Source organism: Drosophila willistoni, chromosome 3R (genome assembly GCF_018902025.1).
Source record: "Drosophila willistoni isolate 14030-0811.24 chromosome 3R, UCI_dwil_1.1, whole genome shotgun sequence".
Lineage (NCBI taxonomy): Eukaryota > Metazoa > Arthropoda > Insecta > Diptera > Drosophilidae > Drosophila > Drosophila willistoni.
In genome coordinates, this window is record NC_061086.1 from 13,609,362 (window position 1) to 13,636,022 (window position 26,661).

General features: G+C 34.2%; 9 protein-coding genes across 10 annotated transcripts; all 9 read left to right on the forward strand.

Moving 5' to 3' along the window:
• Positions 1-383: 383 nt before the first annotated feature.
• Positions 384-9,929, forward strand: LOC6650746. Its single transcript, XM_023180809.2, has 16 exons — positions 384-616; positions 678-1,171; positions 1,236-1,602; positions 1,670-1,863; positions 2,989-3,669; positions 3,724-3,912; positions 3,972-4,149; positions 4,215-4,326; positions 6,425-6,630; positions 6,694-7,184; positions 7,255-7,437; positions 7,514-7,697; positions 7,777-7,960; positions 8,408-9,263; positions 9,329-9,512; positions 9,570-9,929. The coding sequence occupies exons 1-16, from the start codon at positions 424-426 to the stop codon at positions 9,746-9,748; spliced, it is 4,875 nt and encodes a 1,624-aa protein (XP_023036577.1). The 5' UTR covers positions 384-423; the 3' UTR covers positions 9,749-9,929.
• On the forward strand, positions 2,915-4,449 carry LOC6650747. The gene is made up of 4 exons (XM_002073804.4): positions 2,915-3,669; positions 3,724-3,912; positions 3,972-4,149; positions 4,215-4,449. Exons 1-4 carry the CDS (start codon positions 2,977-2,979, stop codon positions 4,406-4,408), a joined length of 1,254 nt encoding a protein of 417 aa, XP_002073840.1. The 5' UTR covers positions 2,915-2,976; the 3' UTR covers positions 4,409-4,449.
• Positions 5,133-8,095, forward strand: LOC6650748. The gene is made up of 6 exons (XM_002073805.4): positions 5,133-5,230; positions 6,425-6,630; positions 6,694-7,184; positions 7,255-7,437; positions 7,514-7,697; positions 7,777-8,095. Exons 2-6 carry the CDS (start codon positions 6,432-6,434, stop codon positions 7,962-7,964), a joined length of 1,245 nt encoding a protein of 414 aa, XP_002073841.1. The 5' UTR covers positions 5,133-5,230; positions 6,425-6,431; the 3' UTR covers positions 7,965-8,095.
• Positions 9,930-10,868: 939 nt separating the features above from the next.
• On the forward strand, positions 10,869-12,520 carry LOC6650993. Its single transcript, XM_023180115.2, has 4 exons — positions 10,869-10,966; positions 11,024-11,242; positions 11,307-12,176; positions 12,240-12,520. The coding sequence occupies exons 2-4, from the start codon at positions 11,029-11,031 to the stop codon at positions 12,434-12,436; spliced, it is 1,281 nt and encodes a 426-aa protein (XP_023035883.1). The 5' UTR covers positions 10,869-10,966; positions 11,024-11,028; the 3' UTR covers positions 12,437-12,520.
• Positions 12,521-14,853: 2,333 nt separating this feature from the next.
• On the forward strand, positions 14,854-16,527 carry LOC6650994. 2 transcript variants are annotated; one of them, XM_002073808.3, is made up of 4 exons: positions 14,854-14,932; positions 15,037-15,255; positions 15,334-16,209; positions 16,276-16,527. In XM_002073808.3, the coding sequence occupies exons 2-4, from the start codon at positions 15,042-15,044 to the stop codon at positions 16,470-16,472; spliced, it is 1,287 nt and encodes a 428-aa protein (XP_002073844.1). In that variant the 5' UTR covers positions 14,854-14,932; positions 15,037-15,041; the 3' UTR covers positions 16,473-16,527. The 2 variants fall into 2 exon arrangements, with proteins under 2 accessions (XP_002073844.1, XP_023035882.1); XM_023180114.2 differs by lacking the exon at positions 14,854-14,932 and adding an exon at positions 14,939-14,958.
• Positions 16,528-17,630: 1,103 nt separating this feature from the next.
• On the forward strand, positions 17,631-19,215 carry LOC6650995. Its single transcript, XM_002073809.3, has 4 exons — positions 17,631-17,832; positions 17,914-18,422; positions 18,489-18,858; positions 18,917-19,215. Exons 1-4 carry the CDS (start codon positions 17,631-17,633, stop codon positions 19,144-19,146), a joined length of 1,311 nt encoding a protein of 436 aa, XP_002073845.1. The 3' UTR covers positions 19,147-19,215.
• A 231-nt stretch (positions 19,216-19,446) lies between these two features.
• LOC6650996 lies at positions 19,447-21,027 on the forward strand (the record flags this gene model as incomplete). The annotated part of the gene is made up of 4 exons (XM_002073810.4): positions 19,447-19,717; positions 19,781-20,298; positions 20,358-20,727; positions 20,788-21,027. Coding segments are annotated over 4 exons (1,368 nt in total), but the record flags the coding sequence as incomplete, so codon positions are not given.
• A 436-nt stretch (positions 21,028-21,463) lies between these two features.
• Positions 21,464-23,810, forward strand: LOC6650997. Its single transcript, XM_047010519.1, has 5 exons — positions 21,464-21,512; positions 22,260-22,475; positions 22,546-23,063; positions 23,128-23,497; positions 23,551-23,810. The coding sequence occupies exons 1-5, from the start codon at positions 21,464-21,466 to the stop codon at positions 23,757-23,759; spliced, it is 1,362 nt and encodes a 453-aa protein (XP_046866475.1). The 3' UTR covers positions 23,760-23,810.
• An 890-nt stretch (positions 23,811-24,700) lies between these two features.
• Positions 24,701-26,489, forward strand: LOC6650998. Its single transcript, XM_002073812.4, has 4 exons — positions 24,701-25,070; positions 25,171-25,673; positions 25,736-26,099; positions 26,159-26,489. The coding sequence occupies exons 1-4, from the start codon at positions 24,866-24,868 to the stop codon at positions 26,350-26,352; spliced, it is 1,266 nt and encodes a 421-aa protein (XP_002073848.1). The 5' UTR covers positions 24,701-24,865; the 3' UTR covers positions 26,353-26,489.
• Positions 26,490-26,661: the final 172 nt, after the last annotated feature.

Genomic DNA, 26,661 nt, shown 5'->3' on the forward strand with positions numbered 1-26,661 from the left:
TTAAAACTTATCTCTGAAAATTTAGAAACAAATATAAATTGACTTATATAAATAGTTTACAAACAAAAAACCAAAACGATACAACTGACTGACAAAAGCTTTCGAAATTTGAGGTAATCAAAAAAGCGTCATGTTTATGGTACATATACATATATATAAAGAGAGAAGAGAGAAATTTCTAAAGAGCTTTCAACAATCAACCTGTTTGTTATGTTTACCAATAAGTTGACGATCATTAGCATTGGTGATGAGGGGGTCCCCGAAACCAATAGATTTCAAGCTTTCCAACTAATTTCGAACAGTGTAGATAGTAAATACATATTCACTTGTTTTTAATATATAAAGCTTGCAATGCTGTAGAATTTTTAGTTATTTCCCTGCTAGCTTAGACAACGGACAACGCTAAAATTCTACTTGATAATAATGGCAGAGAATGCAGAACAAGCGCCGAGCAAAATTCCCGATTGGATTAAGGCTAATCTATTTGAAGATGTGCTCAAGTCCACTGTCAAGGGCTATAAGAAAGTAAAGAGTTTCAAACCTGTTATAGGATCAGCGGCAGGTGAAAATTATGCCACCATTATGTTGCGTGTGGAAATTGAAGTCGAATTGGAAGGTGAATGTGAAAAAATGATCTCATATTTAGTTGAAAATAATGTTTTTGTTCCGCCTTTTAGATGGCAAAATCAAGCCCGTATCGTACATGCTAAAATTGCCCCATCAGACGGAAGTGTTTCAGAAAATGATGGAGACAACCAATATTTTTGATATAGAACGCAATGCGTACCAAAAAATTGTTCCCGAATTGGAGGAACTGTATAAAAATAATGGTGTAGATATAAAATTCGGAGCCCATAGCTATGATCTAAAGAATGCCAAGACAGACTATGTCTTATTGGAGGATCTGCGTCCGTATGGCTTTAAAAATGCCAATCGTTTGGAGGGATTGGATCAACAGCATACCGACAGAGTTCTACAGAAATTGTCCCAATGGCATGCAGCTTCTATAGTTCGGGTGGCGACCAAGGGTCCGTATGAAGAAAGTTTGACCATGGGTTTCTTCAAGGAGGAAAATCGTCAAATGATGGCAGAAATGAACAAAGCATTATCGCAAATATTCCTGAAATGTTGTTCCACCTACGAGGGCAATGAGACCTACTTGGAGGATGTTGTAAGTGAATAGATAGTAATAATTTGTTTGCTTCTATATTCATAATATTCGTCCTCGATCTTAGAAACTTCTTCAGCCAAGAATTACTGACGAGATATTCAAAATGGCTAAAGTCGATCCTCTGGAGTTGAATGTGCTAAATCATGGGGATTGTTGGTCAAATAATATTATGTTTCAATATGATGCATTTGGCAAGATTAAGGAGGTCTACCTAGTTGATTATCAAATGCCCAGATGGGGGACAGTAGCTCAGGATTTGCTTTACTTCCTTCTCTCCTCCACCAAACTGGAAGATAAACTAAGCAAGTTTGATCAAAACATTAAATTCTATCATGATAATCTGGTCGAGCATCTAAAACTATTGAAGTACTCAAAACCATTGCCAACGTTACGCGATCTACATTTATCGCTCTTTAAATATGGTTTTTGGGGTAAGTCGGGCTAATTATATTTATATGTATGTACGATTTGGTTGACATAATTCCATATTTTTTAAAGGTTACTGCACGGCTACAGGAGTTATGGCAGCTGTTCTCTTGGATCCTACAGATTCGGCCAGTTTTGAAAATTTCCTCGGCGATACGGAAGAAGGCAGCGATTTCAGAACTCTGATGTATTCGAATGCCCGCTATCGCAAACATATTCAAGCTATTCTGCCCTGGTTACATAACCGTGGGGCATTGGAGACCAGCTAATATGGAAAATTCGATATGAAGAGGCTCTTAAAACATTTGTTGTACACAATCTCGTTAACTGATATCGTTATCAATATGCATTGATATTTTTAATAAAACAATTTTAGCATGTGGTCTAAAAATTCTTATTTTTTATTTCACGCGAAACAATGGTTAATGACTAATCAGTAAGTCAGCAAAGTCAGTATGATAAGGCAGTTTGTAGTTGCCTTTTTTTAAACTAAACCCTATCGATGCAATAACCACCTACCAAAACAATAATTGAGCGTTTTCCATATATGGGCATAAATAAAGAAAAGGGAATCAAAACAAAATGATAGTTTGAAATGAAATTCCAAAGATTTGCTACCTACAAATTTACTTGTTTACCTTATATAGAAAAGCTTTTAAGAGTTAGTCAAAGAGAATAAAGAGTTTTTATAGGAGAGAACCAGAACCTGCTATTTTCATAACAAGGCAAAAAAAATTGGCTAAAAGCTTCAAAGAGTTATTACCAGTGGCGGACTTACGGGGTATTCAAATAGGGAAAGGAATACCTACCTAAATCGGGTTAAATGTAGAGAATAAACTAAGGGGTAAGGGCGAACAAATTTCAGTTAAGGTAGGTCATTAAAAATGCCATTGATTTTTACATATAATTTATATTAAATAATAATGTTTGACTTGTAATTGAATATATTTGTCCCACTATACTAACCGATTGCATAATTCTAGAATTCTTTATATTAGTCTGATTGTAGATACAAACAATGTGGCTATTGTTTTGTATTCAACATGACGGCAAATACTGTGCAAACATTTTAAAATGCGCTTTGTCATTCCTGAAAATCTCAATTGCTCTTATATTCATAGATAATGTTATCTAGAATTGAGAATAACAAAACCACTTTGCACCTACATTTCTACCTATAGAAATGGAAAAGATTGCTTGATGACAACAGATGCATATAAAGTTAAAATCTGGATCTCAACAGTCCAACATCCAGTGCTATCAATAAATCATATAATAAGTAGATTCATCTTAAAAGCGTAAGCAGTGCCCACTAAAATCACAGTGTTCAGTAGATCTTGGCCACGGTCGGAGTTGGAAAGGTATTTTTTTCTCTCAACATGCCGCCACAGACACAGGATGTAGTGATAAACCAAAATGATAAGAAATTACCCGACTGGATTAAGACAGAGGTTTTTCAAGAGTTGCTAAAGAAACAAGTCATTGGCTACAAGGCAACAAAGTCCTTGAGAGCTAGTGCTGGGGCAGCTGCTGGTGAAAATTATGCCACAATAATGTTTAGGATTGAATTTGATGTGGAACTTAACGATGAAACACAGATCACCAAGGCATTTATGCTAAAAGCCCCACATGAAACGGAAATCTATCAAAAATTGCTTCAAAGCCATAATTTTTTCGATATAGAACGTGGCATGTATTTCAAAGTGGTTCCCGAATTGGAGGAATTGTATCAGAATGTGGGCCATGAAATCAAATTTGGAGCTGAATGCTATGAGATTGACATTAAGGATCATTATGTGTTGCTTGAGGACCTGAGGCCACGTGGCTTTCGAAATGTTGATCGATTGAAGGGTCTAGACCAGGCTCACACCGAGAGTGTTTTACTTAAATTGGCCCAATGGCATGCAGCATCGGCGGTACGTGTCGCCTCGAAAGGATCGTATGATGAAAAATTCACTAAGGGCTTCTTTCGGGACCCAGAAGTCCTGCGCATGCTATGCACTAGGAATCTCCAGAGCCTATTAAATTATATACATTTGTATGAAGGGCATGAGCAATATTTAAACGAATTGGTAAGAAAACATATAATTATTTGTAGTCACCATTACATTTGATTTGTTTTCTAGCAAAATATCACACCAAAATTGTTGGAAGTGGTCATGGAAATGAGTGAGCCGCATGAAGATGACTTTAATGCCTTGAATCATGGTGATGCTTGGTCCAATAATATAATGTTTCAATACAATGAAAAGAATGAATTAATAAATACATATTTTGTCGATCTTCAGATACCCAAATGGGGTTCGATTGCGCAGGTAATATTCAAAAATTTATAGAAATTAACAATCAATTATTTTTCTCATTCCATTTTCAGGATCTTTTGTACTTCTTGCTGTCGTCAACTGAATTGGATATTAAAATTAGTAAATTTGAATATTTCATTTCATTTTATCACAAAGAATTGGTGAAGCAACTGACTTTATTAAAGTATACAAAAACTTTGCCCACCCTTAAGAGCATTCATCATTCCCTTTACAAATATGGCGGTTGGGGTAAGTTTTGAATAATCCAAATTAACCAATTGTTAATAAAGTTGTCTTTTTCTGTATATATTCAGGATTGTTTGCCATTTTGAATGTGATGGGCGTTGTACTGCTGGATTCTGACCCAAATGCTAATTTTGAAAGCTTCTTTGAGGACGATGCGGAACATAAATCTAATTTCAAAAAGTCTATCTATACAAATCCCAGATATCGCAAGCATATGGAAATATTATTACCTTGGCTGCAATATCGCGGTGCCTTGGAATAATAATTAAATAATAAAGTGCATTTGAAATTTAGCAAAAATTACCTTTAATGACTTTACCTAAGCCGTCTAAGCCAACATGGGACACACAAGATTAGATAAAGAAGCAATTTGGTGTGTTAGTTAGTTTTTCCATAGCATACCTTTTGGGATTTTGGGTTTCTCTTTTAAACTACTTATAGCCTATGGAAAATACTGAGAGAAATATCATATGTTTAGTGTGTTGTGACAGTCATTTTTATCGGCAACGTGCAGAAGTTTCCTCATCACATGCCGCATTGAATCACTGCCAGCGATTCCTAAGCGATGGCAATTAATAACATATCATCGAATAATTAGAACGAACAGCCATACCAAAGAGAAACTTGTGATAAAGAAACATGAAAAAGTAAAGTCAATCGCAATCCACCACGTCTTATCAATCAAACAATACACAACGTTCTCATATCAAATGTTTATTTAGACATCATTCTCACACACAATCGAAGATTTTACCATGGTCTTGGTGTGACAAGAGTGACGCTTTTTGCCCGGTTTTGGCGAATTGGCTTACAAATAAAACTTTCTATAATTGAGAATGCATGAGGTACGCGTGTGCGTCTGTGTGTGTGTGCATGGTTAAACCGATAAGAATTTTCTAATGCCAAATAGGGGCAACAGCTCCACTTATAATTTCCAAACTGTCGCAGTCTTATTCAATTGAAATCGGCCGTTGAGATCGGGACTGCAGCAGAAGCAGCAGTCAAAACGAAATTTCAACTTATCAGTTCACTAAAAATTGAAAACAAAATCAGAACAGAACTTTTTGGCCAATTAAGGAAAAAGGTTTGCCACACTATTTCATTGTGTTGTTGTATATAAAATACAGAAAAGTGTTTATAAATTTCAATCAGTCTAGTTGGAAAGGTGAAAGAAGAGTCTTATGAAAAGTTATTTGGTTTAGCAGCTTGTTTTTGTGAAATAAAACGATTTCTTTCATATCTTTATATAACAATTTTAAGTTTGTGAAATTATAATTGGCATGTGACTTGATGTATAAATGGTTTATCTTCCATTTGTATAATTAGATTTCTTTTACTTCTGTTCAATATCGTTTAATGGTGTTTCAATTTGTGATAATGAACTAATCTACAAGAGTCGCAAAAAATACAAAATAAAATAGAAAACCTAATTATGGGTTTAACAAGTTGGAAACAATGTGAACAATTATGAACACTTTAGAAGAAGTGAAGTTGAAGAAGTAACAGAGTCTCAGTTTAAAATCCCCCTAAATTTAAACTTAACGCTAATCGAAATGACTTAATCAAATAATAATTAATGTTTTTAGTAGTAAACACTCTAAAACCCAATCTTTGAGGGTTATAAATAAAGAAAGTCTAGAGAGTTTTGAATTGCCTTTATGCGGTTGCAACTTGGTCAATTCAATTGGGGAAATACAATTTAAAAGTGCTTAAAGTTAATAAATCTAATATGATTCATAGTGAAATAATAAATTAATGAACTACAATTTTGACCCAGATGTTTTCTAAGTAATCTATATATGTGGTCTAGTTAATCAAATTTATTGATTTAGTATGATTAAACTTAAGGTGTTATTAACTTGCTCAAATTGGTCAATAGGTTTTCTAAGAAATTCTTTATTTTCCCTCCTAAATCTTTCACTTAATTTATGACCATAAATTTAAGGAAAATCCATAAAATTAACCTAACCTCATGGGTGTTAAACAATTGAAACTTTTCCATAGAAAATTGCAATTTTTGTTTGTTTTCTTCTTTTCTTGTTTATTAAACGGGATTGGTTAAATTTCTATGTAGTATAATTTAAATTTTATAAGAGCGACCGCTCCAAAATAAATATTCATGCCACCCAGATTTGATAACACTTTCATAATGCCGGTGTATAACAACTTGCTGAATTTTGGTTATCTCCAAGAACAATATTTCATTATCAAATCAAACAAATTATTATCATGTTATAATGATCTGATTATTCAGTTCAATAACCGTCGAAATTTTCAGATTTACAATGTCAGCGGCTACAAATGGTGAGAGTGAGGCGGAAAATTTTCCCAGTTGGTTGCCAAATATTACCTTGGAGAATGCGGTACGTGCTCAGTTGGGAGACTTTGAGAGGATTATATCCGTAACTCCGAAATCGGGTAGTTCTGAGGGTGAGAACTATTCATCACTCTTTCTGCGACTGCTATTAGAAGTGGAACTACTTGGTAAGTCAATATACTTCTATGCTAATTAATATTAACTAATGAAATGTATTTTCTATACCTTAGATCATTCAACCAAGGATATATCTTTTGTGTTAAAAGCCCAGCATAATAATGAAGTTATGGCCGCCATAATGGGAAAATTGAAACTCTTTGATAAGGAGGAGCAAATGTATCATACGATATTGCCAAAGTTTGAGAAACTTTATGAGAATGCTGGCAAACCCATTCAGTTTGCACCAAAAGCCTTTAAGGTGGATCGCGACTTGGGTGTGGATTATATACTTTTGGAAGATTTGCATCGCAAGAACTTCAGGAACGAAAATCGTTTGACTGGTCTCGATTTGGAGCATATGTTGGCTGTCTTGGAGAAATTGGCTGCCTTCCATGCGGCCTCGGCGTGTTATGTAGAGCATTACGGACTATTTGGAGAGGAGTTTACGGTGGGAGTATTCAGTGAGAATAATCGTCAATTATTGCAGGAATTCAATGCATCGGGTGCGTTTCTAACTCAACTTAAAAAGTGGAAAAATGCTGAAAAAATCTACGAGAAATTGGTAAAAGACTTCAACTTTAGAAATGAATCTGTAATTACAGTAATTATTTCATTCTATTTGTAATTTTCAGGCTGATAGCGATGACTATTTAGTAGATCGCCTGCTTCAAGATCAACAATATAATGCCCGAGAATTCAATGTCTTGAACCATGGCGATTGTTGGTCAAATAATATTATGTTCCAGCATGATGCATTTGGTAAAATTAAGGAAACTTTATTTGTGGACTTTCAAGTGGGAAAATATGGCAGTCCGGTAATCTAATTATGACTCAATAGAATATATTGTTTAAATTGTTATCATATCAATTTTTTTTAAATTTTTTTTGTAGGCCAATGATCTATACTATCTAATACTTTCGTCGGCTGCATTGGAGTTGAAAACCAACAAATTCGATTATCTAATTCGTTATTATTTCGATAACCTAATCAGTAATTTGAAACTATTGGAATACCATCGACCCTTGCCAAAGTTAAAAAATCTGCATGCAGCTCTATTTCGTAATGGTTTGGCTGGTGAGTCAATGAGCTTTACCAAATGATAATCATAATGATGATCATCATCAATCAATCCTATCTTATCTCGTCAAATTAGCCTACATGGTTGTATCCAAAGTTCTGCCCGTTGTCATGTTGGACAAGACAAACAATGCCAATTTGGAGAGCTATATCAATGATGAATCCAAAATGAAGGCCGCCATGTTTACCAATCACAAATATGTTCGAGTAATGACGGAAGTTTTACCATGGTTGGACAATCGCGGACTACTCGACTGGAAGTAAATAATTGGTCTACCATGTTTATGGCAGGGCGGCAAGAGGAAATAATGAATATTTAATTGCAATATTTACCAGCTATTTTAAACGACAGTTAAATTAAAAAACAAAACAATAAAAAATATATTTAAAGGTGATAGCATCTTTAAAAACATTTCTATACCTAGTATATACAAAAATTTTGCAAAGCCCGCAAAGTTTTTGTCGCTGAAAGAAAAATTAACAATATTTTATAAATTTTTCTATGAATGACTTTTATCCGAAATTTTGATTTATCTTCTAGACATATTTTTGACAAATGTTTGAATGTTAAAGTTTTTTTTTTGTGACAGCTTCTCAGTCAGTTAATTGTCTAATGTCAGCACGTACTTTCGAAATTCTAGTGAAGTGTTAGAATTATTTCCAATTGTAGTATAACGTTAAAATAACGTTAAAATATAAACCAAGAGGCTGTTCAAGATGACAAGGCTCAAAATCCCAGAATGGGTGACGTCTATATCTGTAAACAATGCAGTATATAAAATCCTGGGTAAAGGTTGCAAGGTGTTGACCGTTTCACCCAATGTCGATGATATACAATTTCGAAATTGTACCATATTGCTGCCCATTAAGGTCAGAGTTCAATTGAAGGATCAAACTATACGGAAATTATCCTTTATATTGAAGACACAGAACAATAGGAAATTTCAGGCCAAGGTCATGAGTCAATTGAAGATGTTCTTTCGCGAGCATCAAATGTATCATAATATTTTGCCCAAATTGGAGAAACTATACCAAACGGTGGGCAAGTCAACTAATTTTGGTCCTCGCGCCTATCGACTGGATTATGGGATTGGTGTTCAATATATATTGCTCGAGGACTTGGCGGCACGCGGCTATAGGAATATTGATCGGAATGTGGGTTTCGATGAGGTGTGTTTGAAACAAGTCCTCAAGAAGTTGGCCGAATTCCATGCTGCTTCCGCTGTGTATGTGGAGAAATTTGGTATGTTTAGCAAGCTGATGACCGTGGGCGTGTACTCTAAAGACAATAAACTGATACTTCAGGAGTTAAACGATGCGGATCCCTTTATGTCTCAGCTGCGTCGTTGGCGTGTGGGCGGACAATTTCATGGAAGGTTAATCGAGAAGGAGGAGGTGTTAGTTGATCTTATGCTAGAGAATCATAAAGTAAAGCGAAATGAGTTCAATGTGCTCAATCATAGCGATTTGTGGATGAATAATATTATGTTCAAATATGACGCTTTTGGCTCCATAGAAGATACCGCATTTCTGGACTATCAGGTGGTCAAATTTGGATCACCTGTGAGTAGTAGAATTGTTTCCCAATCAATATAATCACTTTACTTTTAATTACTTCATCAATCCAGGCCATCGATCTTTTTTATACCATTCTATCATCGGCTCAAATGGAAATCAAGTTGACAAAATTTGATGATCTGGTACAATATTATTTCTACCATTTGCTGGAGAATCTCAAATATCTCAATTATCAGCAATCTCTGCCACAACTTTATGATATACAAAATGCCCTTAATGCCAATGGGTTGTCTGGTAAATTGCCCTAATTATTTATTTACAGTTTACATTAATATTATTTTATTCATCAAGCCTATGTGGTCGTTACCCGGGTTCTACCAATTGTAATGATGAATAAATTTGAGGATGAAACAAATGACAATTATGCCTCAAAAATGAAATGCTTAATGTACACCAATCGTAAATATATCCAAGCAATGAACAATATTCTTCCCTGGATGGATAGTCGAGGGCTTCTCGACTGGCAATAATGAAAATTTGCTTTTGGCTACTTATTAAGTATTTAATATTACTGGAAACATAGTAACTTTTTAGATTTCCAAAACATGTAATTCAAGTTTAACTAATTTTAATTTATTTTCTTATAAAAAAAGCTAAAGAAAAAAATGGCTATTAAAAATGGCAGTGTCTTACAGGCATAGAATAATATCAGTTATACAGTTTTTTAACATTAGAATTTTATTTACTAGCAGGTATCGCATGAATTTCAGAATCTTATCGTATGCTTCAATACCCTGTGCCTAAATTAAATGTAGCATATGGGAGGTTTATATACCCATACTTCGGGCCTCAAAAACTTGTTTTGTGGAAATCTGTTATTCAGGCGACTTTAAGGCGATTTACAATTAAAAAGTGTTCTTGAATTAAAATCTTAAAAACTTATGGTAATAAAAATGATTACAATTTTTAAGTAATCGAGTCGAAATTAATTTTTTTTAGTTTCCAAATGTTTGTTACCATTTTAAAATATGCTAATTGTAATTAAACTGAATCGCAAAATTGTAAGTCTAAATACAGTCAAAATACAGGATATTAAGAATTCGTGCATACTATTCAGATAGAAATAAACACACCTCCATTGATACTAAATAAAAATCTAATCAAAGTGCAATCTCATGATTACTCAGAAGACGTCATTAATTTCATATGGTTTCTATCAGAGTTAACAGCGTGTAATCGAATATTAATTTAAACTAAACCTTATCACTAAACACTACGCCTTGGTTAACTAGCATAGTCCAGTTCCAAATAGGCCATAAAATATACAAACAAAGGGGGAATACAATAAAATTTGTTGTTAAACCTTATAGGCAGAAAAAGGTCAGAGGGTGAGTAAATAATGGGTGAATTCGTTGAGATGTTTAGAACGTATAAAAGGAATCCCTTTGGATGTATCTGATTGATTTTTTATTTTTTAAAACATTACCTATAAATGCATCATTTTATGGTTTTCAGGTTTAATCGCATAGTAGTAAAGAAATTAAATACAAGTCACCACACACTACACACAAAGTTTGTGCTGATAACATAAAGCTTCTTGTCTACTCAAACACTTAATAAAAACGAAATTCATACTTATATTTAAAAAAAAGTAGTAAATTGTACTATATAAAGCACTGAGTTTTTTGTTTGTTAGTCAGAAAGGTCGCTAACCTACTTGCAGTGAAGAAGTATTCTAGTTTAAATTGGTGAGGAAGAAATAATTTAATTAAAATAAGTTTAATAAGCCGTAAGATATTTTGCAGTGAAAATGTCATCTGGGAGTGAATTAAACAAGCCCGTAAATCCAAATGAATATTTGGATATACCCAAGTGGATTAATGAAGATTACTTTCGACCCATTATTGAGAAAGATGTGGCAAATTTTGCAAGTATTGTTAATTTTACACCTGTTGCAGCAACAGCACCAGGTGAAAATTATTCATCAATTATGGTGCGAGTAGTGGCCGATATATTGCTTAAGGGTATGCATGAAAAAATAATTCATTATTTGTGGTCTAATACATTCATGACTCTCGTTTTAATTAGATGGCAGCCAAAAGCAAGTGTCTTACATACTAAAAACTATGCTTGAGTCAAAAGCCGAAATTTTCAGTACAACGAATTTGTTTTCGAAAGAGAAGAAAATGTATGAAGTGCATATACCTCAGTTCATTAAATTATATAAAGAGGCTGGTGTAGATAACATCGAATTAGCTCCAAAATGTGTGCATATAGAAGTGACTCCGGAAAGAACAACTCTGGTCTTAGAGGACCTAAAACGTCAGAGTTTTCAGAATGTAGATCGACTCAAAGGATTCGATATGCCACATATACGTCGTGTTCTGCACAAGTTGGCCGAATTTCATGCAGCTTCAGCCAAAAATTTCGAACTAAATGGACCCTACGATGAAATCTATGCAGAAAACATCTTCACCGAAACGATTCGACCCCTATTTGTGGACCTTTATAATCATCGTCAAGAACAATATTTCAAGGCAATGCGAACGTGGAATTTGGCCAAGGATGAAATCGAAAAGTATATAGCAAATTATTTAACCGGCGAGGAAAACTTTGATGCATCGGTAAAAGTGTCGCAAGTGGATGAGAATGATTTCAATGTTTTAAACCATGGTGACAGTTGGTCCAATAATTATATGTTCAACTACAAAGCAAACGGGGAAATTAATCGATCTATCTTCGTCGATTTGCAAATGTGCAAATGGGGTAGTCCTGCCAACGATTTGTGGTATATGATTGTTACGTCAGCCTCCCTCGATATTAAAGTCAAAGAGTTTGATCGTTTTATTCAAATCTATCACGAACGTCTGGTCGAATGTTTAAAGATTTTGAAATATGGCAAATATATACCAACACTAAAAGAACTGCACATAATGATGCTGAAATATGGATATTGGGGTAAGTTTTGAACTCAAATTAAAAAAGTGTATACAATTTAAAAATGTTTTGTCCCTTGTTTAGGCCCTATAACAGCTAATGGTGTTTTGGCCATCTCCTCCTTACCCACCAACAAGGATGCTAGTATCAAAATGATGGCTGAACCCGGGCCCGAAGGCGACGCATATCGTTATAATATGTATTCTAATTCAATCTATGCCAGGGCCATGGAAATATTGCTACCATTTTTTGAAAGTAAAGGAATTCTAAAGGGGGATTAGCGAATCGATAAATAAGATATGTAAATATATAAGTGTAAATGTAAATGTAAATAAATTAAAGAACCACGATTATCTGAACTTAAAGAAGAACGAGGAATACCTTTTTTATTTTTGAATATTTAGTAAAAATGGATTAGTAGGGCTTTAGTGGACACGCCTCCACTGCTACTGAAGGCAGCACTATAAAAATGAAGTAAGTAAGTCGTCACGTCGACTTCGGTGTACCATGCACTAAGTGACCATGCCTCTCGCCGTGTCGCTTACTCTTACAAAGCGGCAAGAATTTGAAACAATCTCGATCACCGTAAATATTACACGAGTCTACGTACCAAATTTGGTGGCTCCAGCTCTTAAAGTCTCCGAGACCTTGGTGTTTATACGGTCAAGAATATGTACATATATACTTTATGTGGTCGGACAAGCTTCCTTCTGCCTGTTACATATATTTTGGCGACTCTAATATATCATTTCACCTTATGGGTGCATGGTATAAGCACGATTCAAAGTGCGTACTCATGATTAATCAGAAGTCTCGACGTCATTGTCGAGCTTCTAAAAAAGTTAAATGTTCTTAATGAACTAAACCTTATCACAGAGTTCTAAATAAAAATTCGCACGCGCCCAATTGCCCCTAGCATAGGCCAGTCCCGATTAGGCTCTAGAAAATATTTTAACATTTGCGGCATGACAATTAAAATTCCAATTGTTGACAGAGAGAATACATATGTACATATGTACACAATGTACTGCATTGTTATTATTCGTCATACAGTTCAACTGTCTATAGAATTTGTAATTAATTTGTTTGTATACAACAGAATTGTTATGCAATATTAGGGTAATTATTTTAATTAAACTTACATATGTACATGCTATATTTATATTATGTCAAATAACAAGGAGAAGATTAAGATTTAAAATACTGAGTGGTGTTTAACAATTAGCCTTTCTAGGCAGAAAGTCAATATTTAAGTGGGCAAAGCTTCAAATTTGAGTTCCCTATATAAACATAATGCCCTTTATATATAAAATAATTTTATTTTACGTAGTGAAGATGAAGCTTTCTTCTTCTCAATATAGTTTCTTTTCATGATTATGTTTATATTGTAATATATTTATAAGTCTTAGACCTAAACTAATGAATGATTACTTTATTTCATGATTTTTCAGTTTAATTGCATAGTAGTCAAAAAAGTTATCAAAAGACCACCTGTGTTTGCCTAAACACTTTAGAATCAAATGATAAGTAATCTATTTAAAAATATCTTAGAAATTCTCTGAAACACATAAATTAATAAATTCCGTATATCACATGTTTTTTCATTGTTCATCCTTTGATGTTAAGTTTATTATCTTTATGAAAATAATAAATGCGAAAAATATCCTCTATTTTCTTCCATTAACCCCCCTTTTAGAAATAGAGACAAAAATGGGGTTTGAAATCGATAATTACATCGTAATGCACTGGGCAGTTTAGTCTATATATGAGCATCTATTTATTTATGTACATACATTTCTATTATATTATACTAGCTTTAGATTAAACGAATCAAAAGGAAATGCAATACAAATTGTCACAAATTGATTCGAACTTGATCTTTTGATCGTTTCCGTTTATTTGAACTTTGAATTGCTATTGAAATTGTAATTGTAGTCAAACTGGTATTCTATTAGACGCAAAGAATTCATGAACAAAATGAAAACTTGGGCAGTTTTCAAATTTATTTTAAAACGACAAGTGTATTTGCCTTGCCTTACTATGGCATGTTCAAATGAAATCCTCTTATTATATAAATGGAAACCATAAAAATTATTGGGTAATTATTAAAGTTGTCTGATAATGCATTCTCAATCAGAAAAAAATTGGAAAAATTGGATTTTAGAACCATAACGTGGTGGAAAATGACTTATATTTGTGAATTTTTTTGGGTTTGCCACAATCATTTCGTAAAGTCTGTTTCGATTTGATCAGCCAAACGAAGCATAATTTAGCTCGTAACCAGTTTGCGCTGATAGCACGACGTTGTCGACCAATAAACGAGAATAGAAATGCAAAAAAGAAAAAAAAAACGACGATTCGTAGACACCCTATATTAATAGGGGCTTAACACAAACATAAGAAACCCAAACATTGCAAACTCTTATAGTCATATAATTACTCCAATGTCATTAATATTAAGTGATCTATTTGAGTCTTCTTTAATTGTAATCATGGTTAATTGAAAGTGGCAACATACCGTTTGATCAAATGTTTGCAGGTTACAATCATTTTTAGTTATCAGTTAGACTTTGCTTGTATGGGCATTTATTCATCGGGGAGAGGTGAGGGCTATGGATTCATAGTATATTTAAACTAATGTCTGATGGGACTTTGGAGACAAAAGGTTCAGTATTTGTTTGCCAGTCATAACTGCCGGACATAACACGGTTACGGGTCGCATCGTTAAGATATACGGAAACTAATAAAATAAAAATAAAATTGTTTGTGTTTTGTTGGTCAGTTAAAAAAAATTTAAGTGAAAGTAAATATAAAGACTAAACATTTGAGCAAATATTCTGAGAATAAAAAATACTTAAATATAATTTCTCCTCATTCGCAGTTAAAATGTCACCTAATACTAAGTCAGAAAAGCCTCAAAATCCAAATGAGTTTCTTCAGATTCCCAAATGGATAAATGAAGATTATTTTCGCCCCATTGTTGAAAAAGATGTAAGCAATTTCGCGAGTATAGTGAACTTTACACCTGTCGCTGCAACACAGCCAGGTGAAAACTACACTTCAATAATGGTGCGAGTTTATGTCGATGTATTGTTGAAGGGTAAGTGCCTATATTAATAGTTAAATTGGGGAAACTTAATAGAAGGCTATATGTTATCTATCTCTATTTCACATTTAGATGGCAGTCAAGAACAAGTATCTTATATACTAAAAACCATGCTTGAGTCAAGTGTGGGAAGCGAAATGGTCAATGACATGGGATTATTTCCCAAAGAGAAGAAAATGTATGAAGTGCATATACCTCAGTTCATGAAATTATATAAAGAGGCTGGTGTAGATAACATCGAATTAGCTCCAAAATGTGTCCACATTGAGGAGACACCGGAGAGAACAACTCTGGTCCTGGAAGACTTGACGCGGCAGGGTTTCAAGAATGTGGATCGACTCAAAGGATTCGATATGCCACATATACGTCGTGTCCTACACAAATTGGCCGAATTTCATGCTGCTTCAGCTAGAAATTTCGAATTAAATGGACCTTATGATGAAATCTTTCTATCTTCCATATATACGGAAAAAAGTAAACCAATTTTTATTAACATAGGAAAAATGCGTACACCACAATTTCATGCGGCAATACGATCTTGGAATATACCTGAAGAGGATGCGGAGAGGTATATAAAGCAAATGTCGACAGAAGAAGCAGCGTTTGAAGGAGCCATTAAAGTGGCAAAAGTGGATGAAAATGAGTTTAATGTGTTAAATCATGGCGACAGTTGGTCCAACAATTATATGTTCAACTACAAAGCAAACAGGGAAATTAATCGATCTATTTTCGTCGATTTGCAAATGTGCAAATGGGGAAGTCCTGCCCAAGATTTATGGTATATGCTTGTTACGTCCGCCTCCCTCGATATTAAAGTCAAAGAGTTTGATCGTTTTATTCAAATCTATCACGAACGTTTGGTCGAATGTCTAAAGGTTCTGAAATATGGCAAACATATACCAACACTAAAGGAACTGCATATAATGATGCTGAAATATGGATATTGGGGTGAGTTTGATAAATACAATTTTAATTAAATATAAAATTATACTAAAATTTGTATTTTTTTGCCAGGACCTCTAACATCTTATGGTGTATTAGTTGCCACCATATTTCCAAGCGACAAGGATGCCAATATAAATATGATGCTTGCTCCTGGACCAGAGGGCGATGCTATGCGTCAAAAGACCTTTTCTAATCCCTACTATGCCAGGGCCATGGAACAATTGTTACCATTCTTTGAGAGCAGAGGGCTCCTCAAACCTGAATAGATATGCCAATTTGTGTTATTGTTGTTTGTAATTGTGATACTATTATCATTAAAAGAAAATATGTAATTTTGTATGAGAAAACGTTGAATATTTTCCGTATCAATTATATCCTAAGGTAAGACTAGCTATATTTACAGTAAATATGGTCAAAATTCACTGTCTGCAGCTCTCTAAAAAACTAAGAACAATTTTGGAAGAGTAACATATTGATATAGTTTATAAATGAAATTGATCAATTCTGATAAATTCATTTATTGTGACGCACATTGCAATTAAGAGACAATAACCAACAAATAGTTTTTTTTTTTTTTGTGTGTATACATCTATCAATTTATGAGTTAATATAGATGGTTTGTTCGTTGTTTACGATTTGTTTAGATATGTGAACGTACAATTTATTGCATAGTCATCGAATCGTTAGAGAAAGCAAATTCATGGTGGTAGTTTTTCTTAAAAAAAGGGGTTTCAAATGCATTAAAAATACCATTTTTTGTCAAAAGTTATGGCTGTAGATGAGGCTATGATTAGTATATAAAATAGTTATTATAATAGCACACCACGCCCATAAAATAAAACTAAAACTTTGCCTTGTCACGCTAGACTATGTGTATAAGCCCAAACAACTAATTAATTGTTGAGATCAATTTATAAATAAATATGAATAATTTGACTCGAAAGTTTGAAGTTCAAACTAGTTTTTGTATTGTTTTTAAAGTATGCTTAATATTAAAATAATTATTATTGTAGACACGCGGGTGTGTGTATGTATATAATTACTTTTTAAGTACTATCGACAAAGATATGAAGAACAAATAACGTTTAAAAAATTTTAAGTGTAGTAAAACATGATTATAACGATGACTTTGTGATTTTAAAGAGCTTAAAAGTTAGTTTTGTATACCCTACAACATGGGTACTATGAACTTTAAGCAACTGTTTGTGACGAGATGAACGAAACAATCGTGAACTAATCTTTAGTCAAAGTGAACGGTTAAATTAATCTTATGACATTGAAAGCGTATTAAAAGCTTGTTGTGTCAAGAGATAACCCGGCCCACTGAACCTTAATAAGCTTTTTTGAAAAGCTACCAAATTATTACTATAACACAAATTCTTTGGGTTGGTTTCAATCAGTTGTGCAGATAATATCGTACGATAATGTCGTCTGTGGAGATAGAGAACCCTAACAAAGATTTACGGATACCCGAATGGATTAATCCGGAGTATTTTGATAAGATTCTACAAAAAGATGAACCAAACTATGTTAAGATCTTGAAATTTACACCTGTGGCAGCCATTCCGCCAGGTGAGAACTTCACCTCAACCATGCTGCGTATACATTTTGATCTGCAAATGAAAGGTGAGTAACTATCGATGCATAACGAACAAATCGTACAGAAGAAACATTCAATGGCAACTAATCTTGATCTTTTCCGATTAGATGGCACCACAAAGCATAAAACTTATATATTTAAAACGGAACTGGCAACAGAACGCGGCGGCAAGGAAATTAAAATGGCTGGCATTTTCAAAAAGGAACTGAAAATGTATCACACATATTTGCCAGCATTCGAGGCACTTTACCATTCTGCTGGTTGGAGTCACATCCAACTGGCTCCCAGGTGTCTGCATGCCGAGGAGACTGCCGATGGCGATATCCATTTTGTTTTCGAAGACTTGGCTAAGCGTCAATTCAAGAATGTTGATCGCATCAAGGGTCTAGATATGGAGCATATGAAAAGATCGCTACATAAATTAGCCGAATTCCATGCGGCTAGTTCTGTTTATGTGGAGCAAAATGGACCACTGCCCGAGGAGTATAATGCCGGGTTTATTTCAGAGGCGAACCTAAATCTCAGTGTACAGGGTTTTAAGGTGAAAAATCGTACATACAAGAAGGCAATGGAAAATTGGGGTTTACCCGATTCTGAGAAGTATGTCAAGAGTTTTGTAAGTCATAATACACTTTCACTTCAATTAAGCTGAATAAACCTCAAGATGTCTTTTTTTCCTTAGCCAAATGCCCAACAATATTTGGAGATTTGCAAAAGTAATTTGAAGATAGATCCCCAAGAATTTAATACCCTTACACATGGTGATTATTGGTCTAGTAATTTAATGTGCAATTATCTGGAAAATGGAGAAATCGATCAGATTATCATGGTGGACTTTCAAATCGGCAAATGGGGTAGTCCTGCCCAGGATCTATTATTCTTTATAACGCTCTCAGCTGCCCAGGATATACGTCTAAAGGAGTTTGATAATTTCGTGCTTATCTACTGGGAACGGCTTGTCGAGTGTTTAAAATTTTTAAAGTATTCAAAACCATTGCCAAAACTAAGGGAACTGCAAATGTCATTATATAAGAAGAATAATACATTCTACGGTAATTTAACGGACTTTGCATATGTAAATCTCTTTTACCTTTTTATATTTTTTTATAGCTTTTATGGCCATCTTTAATCATCTACCAGTTCTACAGTTTCCCACCGACAAGGAGTCAAATTTACATTCCTTAATGCGAGACGATGAGGAGGGCGACAAATTTCGCTTGCGATTATTTACAAATCCAGCATTTGCAAATATTATGAAGGATCTATATCCATTCTATTACAATCGTGGCATATTTCAATTTTCAGATTTTAATCAGGTCCTTATCAACTCAAAATACTAGCATTCCTCCATTTGTGAAAAATGGCAACTCACTTTTTCATTTTGATTGTTGAATGACAAGTGTGTAAACTACTAACAACAAATAAAAACTTAAGGTGTGGTAAAATTTTATTTTATCTGTTGATAGTAAAACCTTTTATTTAAGAAATTAAATTCATGCTATGTAATTGTTGATAACAAGGAAATAGCTTTGAATTTAAAATTACGCAAACATTCGCACATGCAGATAACAGAACTCGGTTTCTATCTATTATATTTAGTGGGCAAGCTATAAAAATATCTCATCCAAATTGCTTGAAATTCAGTGTTAAGCGAACAAGTGGCCTATTCAGTTCTATTGCTGGGAAGAAAAGTTTTCATCTTAATCTTAGCCATGTCTGATGAAATAATCAATCCCAACGAGCACCTCATTATACCAGATTGGATTAATGTGAAATATTTTGAGAAAGTTCTCAAACAAGATCAGCCGGATTATGTGGAGGTTCTTAAATTTACTCCAGTGGCTGCCACACCTCCTGGAGAAAACTTTACCTCTACGATGCTGAGAATTTATGTTGATCTGAAATTGAAAGGTTAAATAAGATCATAAATTATGGCCGATTATTATGTTTCTCACATCGTTTTTAATTTTGTAGATGGCACAACTAAGACCAAAACATATATTTTCAAGACCATGTTGCCCAGTGACAGGGGCGGCAAAGATATTGAAGAATTTGGCCTATTCGACAAGGAACTGCTGATGTATCAGAGGTTTCTGCCCGCTTTTGAAGATCTTTATAAGAAAGCGGGTTGGAATGATATACAATTGGCACCCAAGTGTCTGTTAACTGAAGAACGAGAGGGAAATATTCACTTTATTTTCGAAGATTTGCGCGTGAAAAATTTCAAAAACGTTGATCGTACCAAGGGGCTAGATATGGAACATATGACCAGATCCTTACACAAGTTGGCTGAATATCATGCAGCAAGTGCAGTCTACGCAGATCAAAATGGGCCCTATCCTAAGGAATTCGATTCTGGTTTTATTGTGCCCACTGAAAAGGCCAAAGATTTTCAATTGCAATTATTTAAACACAAAGAAGCGGCATATAAGAATGGTATTCAAAATTGGGGGCTACCTCCTTCCGACGCAGAGATTTACGTTAAGAATTTCGTAAGTTAACCTTGAGAAAAAATCTTAGGTTATAAATTAATAAATTTCATTTATTTTAGCCAAGTATCGAGCAATATTGGGCACAAGCTAAAAGTACTCTGGAAGTTAATCCAAATGATTTTAATGTTTTGATTCATGGCGATTTCTGGTCTAGCAATTTAATGTGTAATTATCACAAGGATGGATCGATAGATCAGGTTATTTTGGTGGACTTTCAAATTGGAAAATGGGGTAGTCCCGTCCAGGATCTTTTGTTTTTTATAATCATATCGGCTGCTAATGATATACGTCTCAAAGAATTTGATAATTTTGTGAGAATTTATTGGGAACGACTGGTGGAATGCCTAAAGGTATTACAATTTAAGAAACCAATTCCCAAACTGAGAGAATTACAGGCGGATATGTACAAGAAAAATAATTCCTTTTATGGTGAGTAGATCATAATATATAAAATTTATCTAAATCTAATATTTCGGATTTTTTCACCAGCTTTCTTTGCCGTGCTGAACCACTTGCCCATCATTCTCTTTCCCTCTGACAAGGATAGCAATTTGCATTCTTTATCGGCCGAGACTGAGGAAGCGGAAAATTTAAGAATGCGTCTTTTATCTAACCCATCTTATGGCAAAGTGATGAAAGACATATACCCATTTTTATATAATCGTGGCTTATTAAACTTTAGTGACTACGATGAATGATTAATAAAAAGGTGCACATGCTTAACTCATATTATCAGTGAATGACAAGTTTTTTAACATTAGATCCAAGAGATTAGATGCTCTTGACGTTTTTGGACTACTTGATAATTGGTTGGTGAAAATATAACATAAATATAACATGTATCCTTTTCGAGTTTCCACAAAAAGACCTCTTAGCTGGATCATTTATTGATCCTATGAAGGGTATATTCCGCTAGTTGTGATTAATAAAAATCCCACTTATGAAGTTGCCACTTTAAGTTTTAATCACACATACCTTTTGTAAGAGTATAGGTAGGTAAATTTCAAATCAATGCATGTATATACAAATGATTATATTATCTGATCATCTTCATGAATATTGTTCTATCAAAAAAAAAAGTATGAATTATGTTTGTTTTATTTGTTTCAATAAAGTCAATTCATTCTATTGATAAGATAGAAGTGCCCGTTGATTCTAAATAGAGATGGGCATTGGCCTTCTATTTGAGGCACGGCACGGCCCAAGCACGTCTTGTAAAAACTGAGGCCCAACACGGAACAAGTATTTTCAAGAATTTTATTAATGCTTTTATTAAGTTAAACATTTATGTAAAAATAAGATTTTATCCACTTGGATAGCGACTTCGACTAGCGCTCAGAAAAACGTTCGCTGATTGCCAAACCGGTATATTTAAAATATTTTTTTAATTTTCCATGAATTTGGAAAACGGATTAGCACTTGTTGCGATAGCTTGGTTTTCAGGAGACTGCTGTACGCTCTGCTTGCTTTGGATATCTACTATCATGGCCTAACTGTTGCTTACTTGCTTTCTTTTTTTTTCCAACAAAAAAATATTTCTTTATACGGGGAATTCAAAAACAAGCCAACTAAGTGGACGGTAAATAGGGAAATTCCCGTTTCTAAGTCTTTCGATGTTTGTTTCTAAAAATCCTGAACAATTATAGAGTCAATAGAATTGCTTGAGCAGTTTTCAAACAACTTCTGCTATTTGTCACTGCTTAATTTTTTAGAGCACTCTTTAAAATCATTAAGGAAAGTAATCTGGATTTTAAATAAGGTAAAATGAGTTCGTTTTTAGTCAATGCACGGCCCATGCCCATCTCCAATTCAAAATGAATGCAATACACGCCCATTGATAAGAATTCGGGCCTCCATTCTTTATTACCTAATCGGCAAAATATAAAGAGGTTGAACTAAAATTATTTTGCTTTCAGTGTTCAACTAACAAAAGGCGAAATTGGTTCTGTTGCTTAGTTTAGTATTTCAGAAAGTAACCATGACTGAGGAAATAATCAATCCCAACGAGCACCTTATTATACCAGATTGGATTAATGTGAAATATTTTGACAAAGTTCTTAAACAGGATCAGCCGGATTATGTGGAGGTTCTTAAATTTACTCCAGTGGCTGCCATACCTCCTGGAGAAAACTTTACCTCTACGATGCTGAGAATTTATATTGATCTGAAACTAAAGGGTAAAGGGAGACAAAGGACAAAATATACAATAAATAATCTATTTCTCACATCGTTTGTAATTTTTTGTAGATGGCACCACTAAGACCAAAACATATATTTTCAAGACCATGTTGCCCAGTGACAGGGGCGGCAAAGATATGCAAGAAATGGGTTTATTCGACAAGGAATTGCTGATGTATCAAAAGTTTCTGCCCGCTTTTGAGGACCTTTATAAGGAAGCGGGTTGGAATGATATACAATTGGCACCCAAGTGTCTGCTTACGGAGGTACGCGAGGGAAATATTCACTTCATCTTTGAGGATTTGTGCGTGAAAAACTTCAAAAATGTTGATCGTATCAAGGGTCTAGATATGGTTCATATGGAACGAGCATTGCATAAGCTGGCTGAATTTCATGCGGCAAGTGCAGTCTACGCAGATAAGAATGGTCCATATCCCAAGGAATTTGATTCCGGTTTTGTGGTACCGACCGAGAAAGTAAAAGAATTTCTTTCACGATCATTTAAAGTAAAAGAATTGGCCTATCAGAATGGCATTAAAAGTTGTGGACTTCCGAATACTCAGATAGAGAAGTATATTAAGGATTTCGTAAGTAATTCGTATTACCTATAACCACATTGTTTTTTTTTAACATTTTCATCATTCTTTTTAGCCCAACGCAGAACAATATTGGGCTTTAGCACTTAGTTCTCTGGAAGTTGATCCAAATGATTTTAATGTTTTGATTCATGGCGATTTCTGGTCTAGCAATTTAATGTGCAATTATCACAAGGATGGATCGATAGATCAATTGATTCTGGTTGACTTTCAAATTGGAAAATGGGGTAGCCCAGCCCAGGATTTGTTGTTTTTTATAATACTTTCGGCTGCTAATGATATACGTCTAAAGGAATTTGATAATTTTGTAAGGATATACTGGGAACGTCTAGTGGAATGCCTGAAAGTATTGAACTTTAAGAAACCATTACCCCAACTAAGAGATCTGCAGGCGGCCATGTACAAGAAAAATAATTCCTTTTATGGTGAGTAGATCTCTAAGATTCTAAGTGAAATCACTAAAGTACTTTTTCTTTAGCTTTCTTTGCTTTGACCAACCACTTGCCCATTATTTTGTTCCCCACGGACAAGGATAGCAATTTGCATTCCTTATCGGCCGAGACTGAGGAAGCGGAAAATCTGAGAATGCGTCTTCTATCAAATCCCGCCTATGGCAAAGTGCTTAAAGATTTATATCCATTTTTCTACAATCGAGGCTTTTTGAACTTTGGAGACTTTGAAGAATGAGCAAAATAAAAAGGTTTCTTTTAACCCACTTGATATTTCTTATCTGTGAATGGTAAATGGTCTAAAAAGCTTTTAAATTTTAAAATAAATGAATGAAGAATTTTTGTGAAAAGCTTCTTAAAGCGACTTGGTATGTCGGAACAAAAATTTTATAAAATGCATTGCTAAAAAAAATGTATGTAGTCCCAGTTGTCTTACGACAAAAATGTAATTAGATTATAAAATACATGCTACATAAAGAAGATTTTAATTGGTCTTTGAGAAAGAAAATAAACAATTTTAAATTGTTGCATTTGCATTCGATCTCAATTCAATAAAAAACACATTTTGATGCTATTGAATCTAGTTCTAACAAGTTCTCATTGGTGCACACAAAATGAAAAGAAGGGGTCTCTTTTAGAATTTGAATATGTATTTGTTTTAAACCCTGGACAAAGAACTTGACTACGCTCATGTCTTGTCTGGAGGCTTGACTGGAAAAAATTGATGAATTTACAACGCAATTTCTAAATGTTGAGAGTTTTATGTCTATGTAGATACATAATACATATGAAGATTTATTTCAAGTTTAATGGAAAAAGCTTTTTGTTTTAACCTTCTGAATAAATATACATGAAAGACTATCTCGAATTTCGGTGCCAGGTAAACTGTGCCTATATATATGTACATACATAGATAGATACATGATAAGACTCTTGCTTGACCACCCCTACTTGAATATTTTAACATATATACTAGTTAGCCATATATAATAATAATAAAAAGCTCATTTAATTATCACTCTCGCTCACTGTAACTGAGTGGGAGAGCAAAAAGACATCGTTGACAGACGATGAACCAGTTGACAGACCGACTACTGACAGCTACTGATAAGTTCTCAAGTTCTCATACACTCACCTGGCGACGTCCTACACTTCGGATTGTGCGTGCAACAATCTATTCTCGCCATTCCGATAAGAAAACTGAACTGAAACGCGCAAAACATTAGCAAAACACAAAAAAAAAATTAACTCAGTTTCTCTGCGCCATTCAAACCGATCACAAGCAACCAACCAACAACCAACCAAACAAAAGTGAGCTCATCATTGAGGTATCTGAGGACCATAATGCCCGATAATAGTAATAAATTTTGCAAGTCAGAGGATATACATATACCAGATTGGATCAATGAAAGTTATTTTAAGAAATTTTTAAAACGTGATCTCAGTGAGTTTCGTAAAATTTTAAATCTAACAATAATACCGGCCACACCTCCAGGTGAGATTTATACATCGTTGCTGATGCGCATTATCATTGACATCGAAATGAAAGGTGAGCAAGTTTTAGTGGCGGGGGAGGGAGGGGCCAGTGTGACACTTTAAAGTAAATAGTTTAATTTTTTTTTGCATTATCTCATTTTGGTGACTTCTAGATGGCTTTACGAAACAGAAATCCTATATTATGAAAACCATGCTAGATGATACCCAAGGCAATGGTTTTGTCAATACCCTCAACATCTTTCCCAAGGAGAAACAAATGTATGAAACGATTATACCACATTTAGAAGAGCTCTATGAACAAACGCCGGATGGAAATGCAATAAAATTTGCACCAAAATGTCATTGGTCGGAGAATATAAATGGCCGCATTTGCCTAATCCAAGAGGATCTAAAGACAAAGAAATTTCGGAATATTAATCGTCTGAAAGGTTACGATATGGCACATATGACAAGAGTATTGGAAAAATTAGCCGAATTTCATGCAGCTAGTGCTGTGTGGCGCCTCAGAAATGGTCCCTATCCTGAGGATTTTCAACGTACTTATCTACCTGCCAATTATCACAAATCGAAATCATATCAGGCACGTCTACAAAGTTATAAGACAGCCATGGCCAGTTGGGGAATGCCAAATATTGAGGAATATTTAAATTGTTTGGTAAGTTAAGTGAGACTGATCTTATTTAATGACTTTATTAATCTCTTTTATATCTTTTTTAGCCCACTGCCGATCAGTTTGTTCAGTCTGCTGCCAATTGTTTTAATAATAATTCAAAAGAATTTAAAGTTTTAAATCATGGTGATTTTTGGTCAAGTAATATACTGTTAAATTATAGTCAATCCGGCGAAATTAATGAGCTGCGTTTTGTCGACTTTCAACTATGCAAATGGGGAAGTCCCTGTCAGGATTTGTGGGAAATTATCATTTGCTCAGCTCATCATAGTATACGAATTAGGTATTTCGATAGCTTTATAAGAATCTATCATACACGTCTAGTGAAATGTTTAAAAAGACTGAACTATACAAAACCTCTGCCAATGCTAAGGGAATTGCATATGAGCATGATTAAATATGGATTTTGGGGTAAGTAAGAATCTCTTTTATATGGCTAACTAACATTATTAACTATCTGCTTTTTTTAGGTTACTTCACTACATTTAGTCATTTGGCTTTAATTTTGCTGCCTGTTGAGCAGGAGACCAATCTTTCATTGCTAATGAAACCCGGGGAAGATGGTGATCGGTTTCGTGCCAAATTGTATACAAATCCTCTATATGTTCGTGCTGTTCATAGTATATTTCCGTTTTTGCATAGGCGTGGTATATTGGATTTTTAATCATAGTCCACTGACTATTTGTACAGATTTATCTTTTGTTTAGTTGCGACAAAGTCTAGTTTATTCTTCTTTTTTTTTGTACTCATACGTTTTTCTATTTTGTTTCTAAGAAAATAAACCAAAGTAATAAGTACTTATCAAGTCAAAATATATACATACATATATGTGTATACTGAGAAGCAATCGGTCGCTCTCCAAAACAAATATTTAAAAGATTTCTTGACTAAAGCTTTCATATTATTTCCACTTGACAGCTGATAAAGGTTTCAAGCTTTTGATCTTATCAAAACAGCTGATTCTGAAAAACGA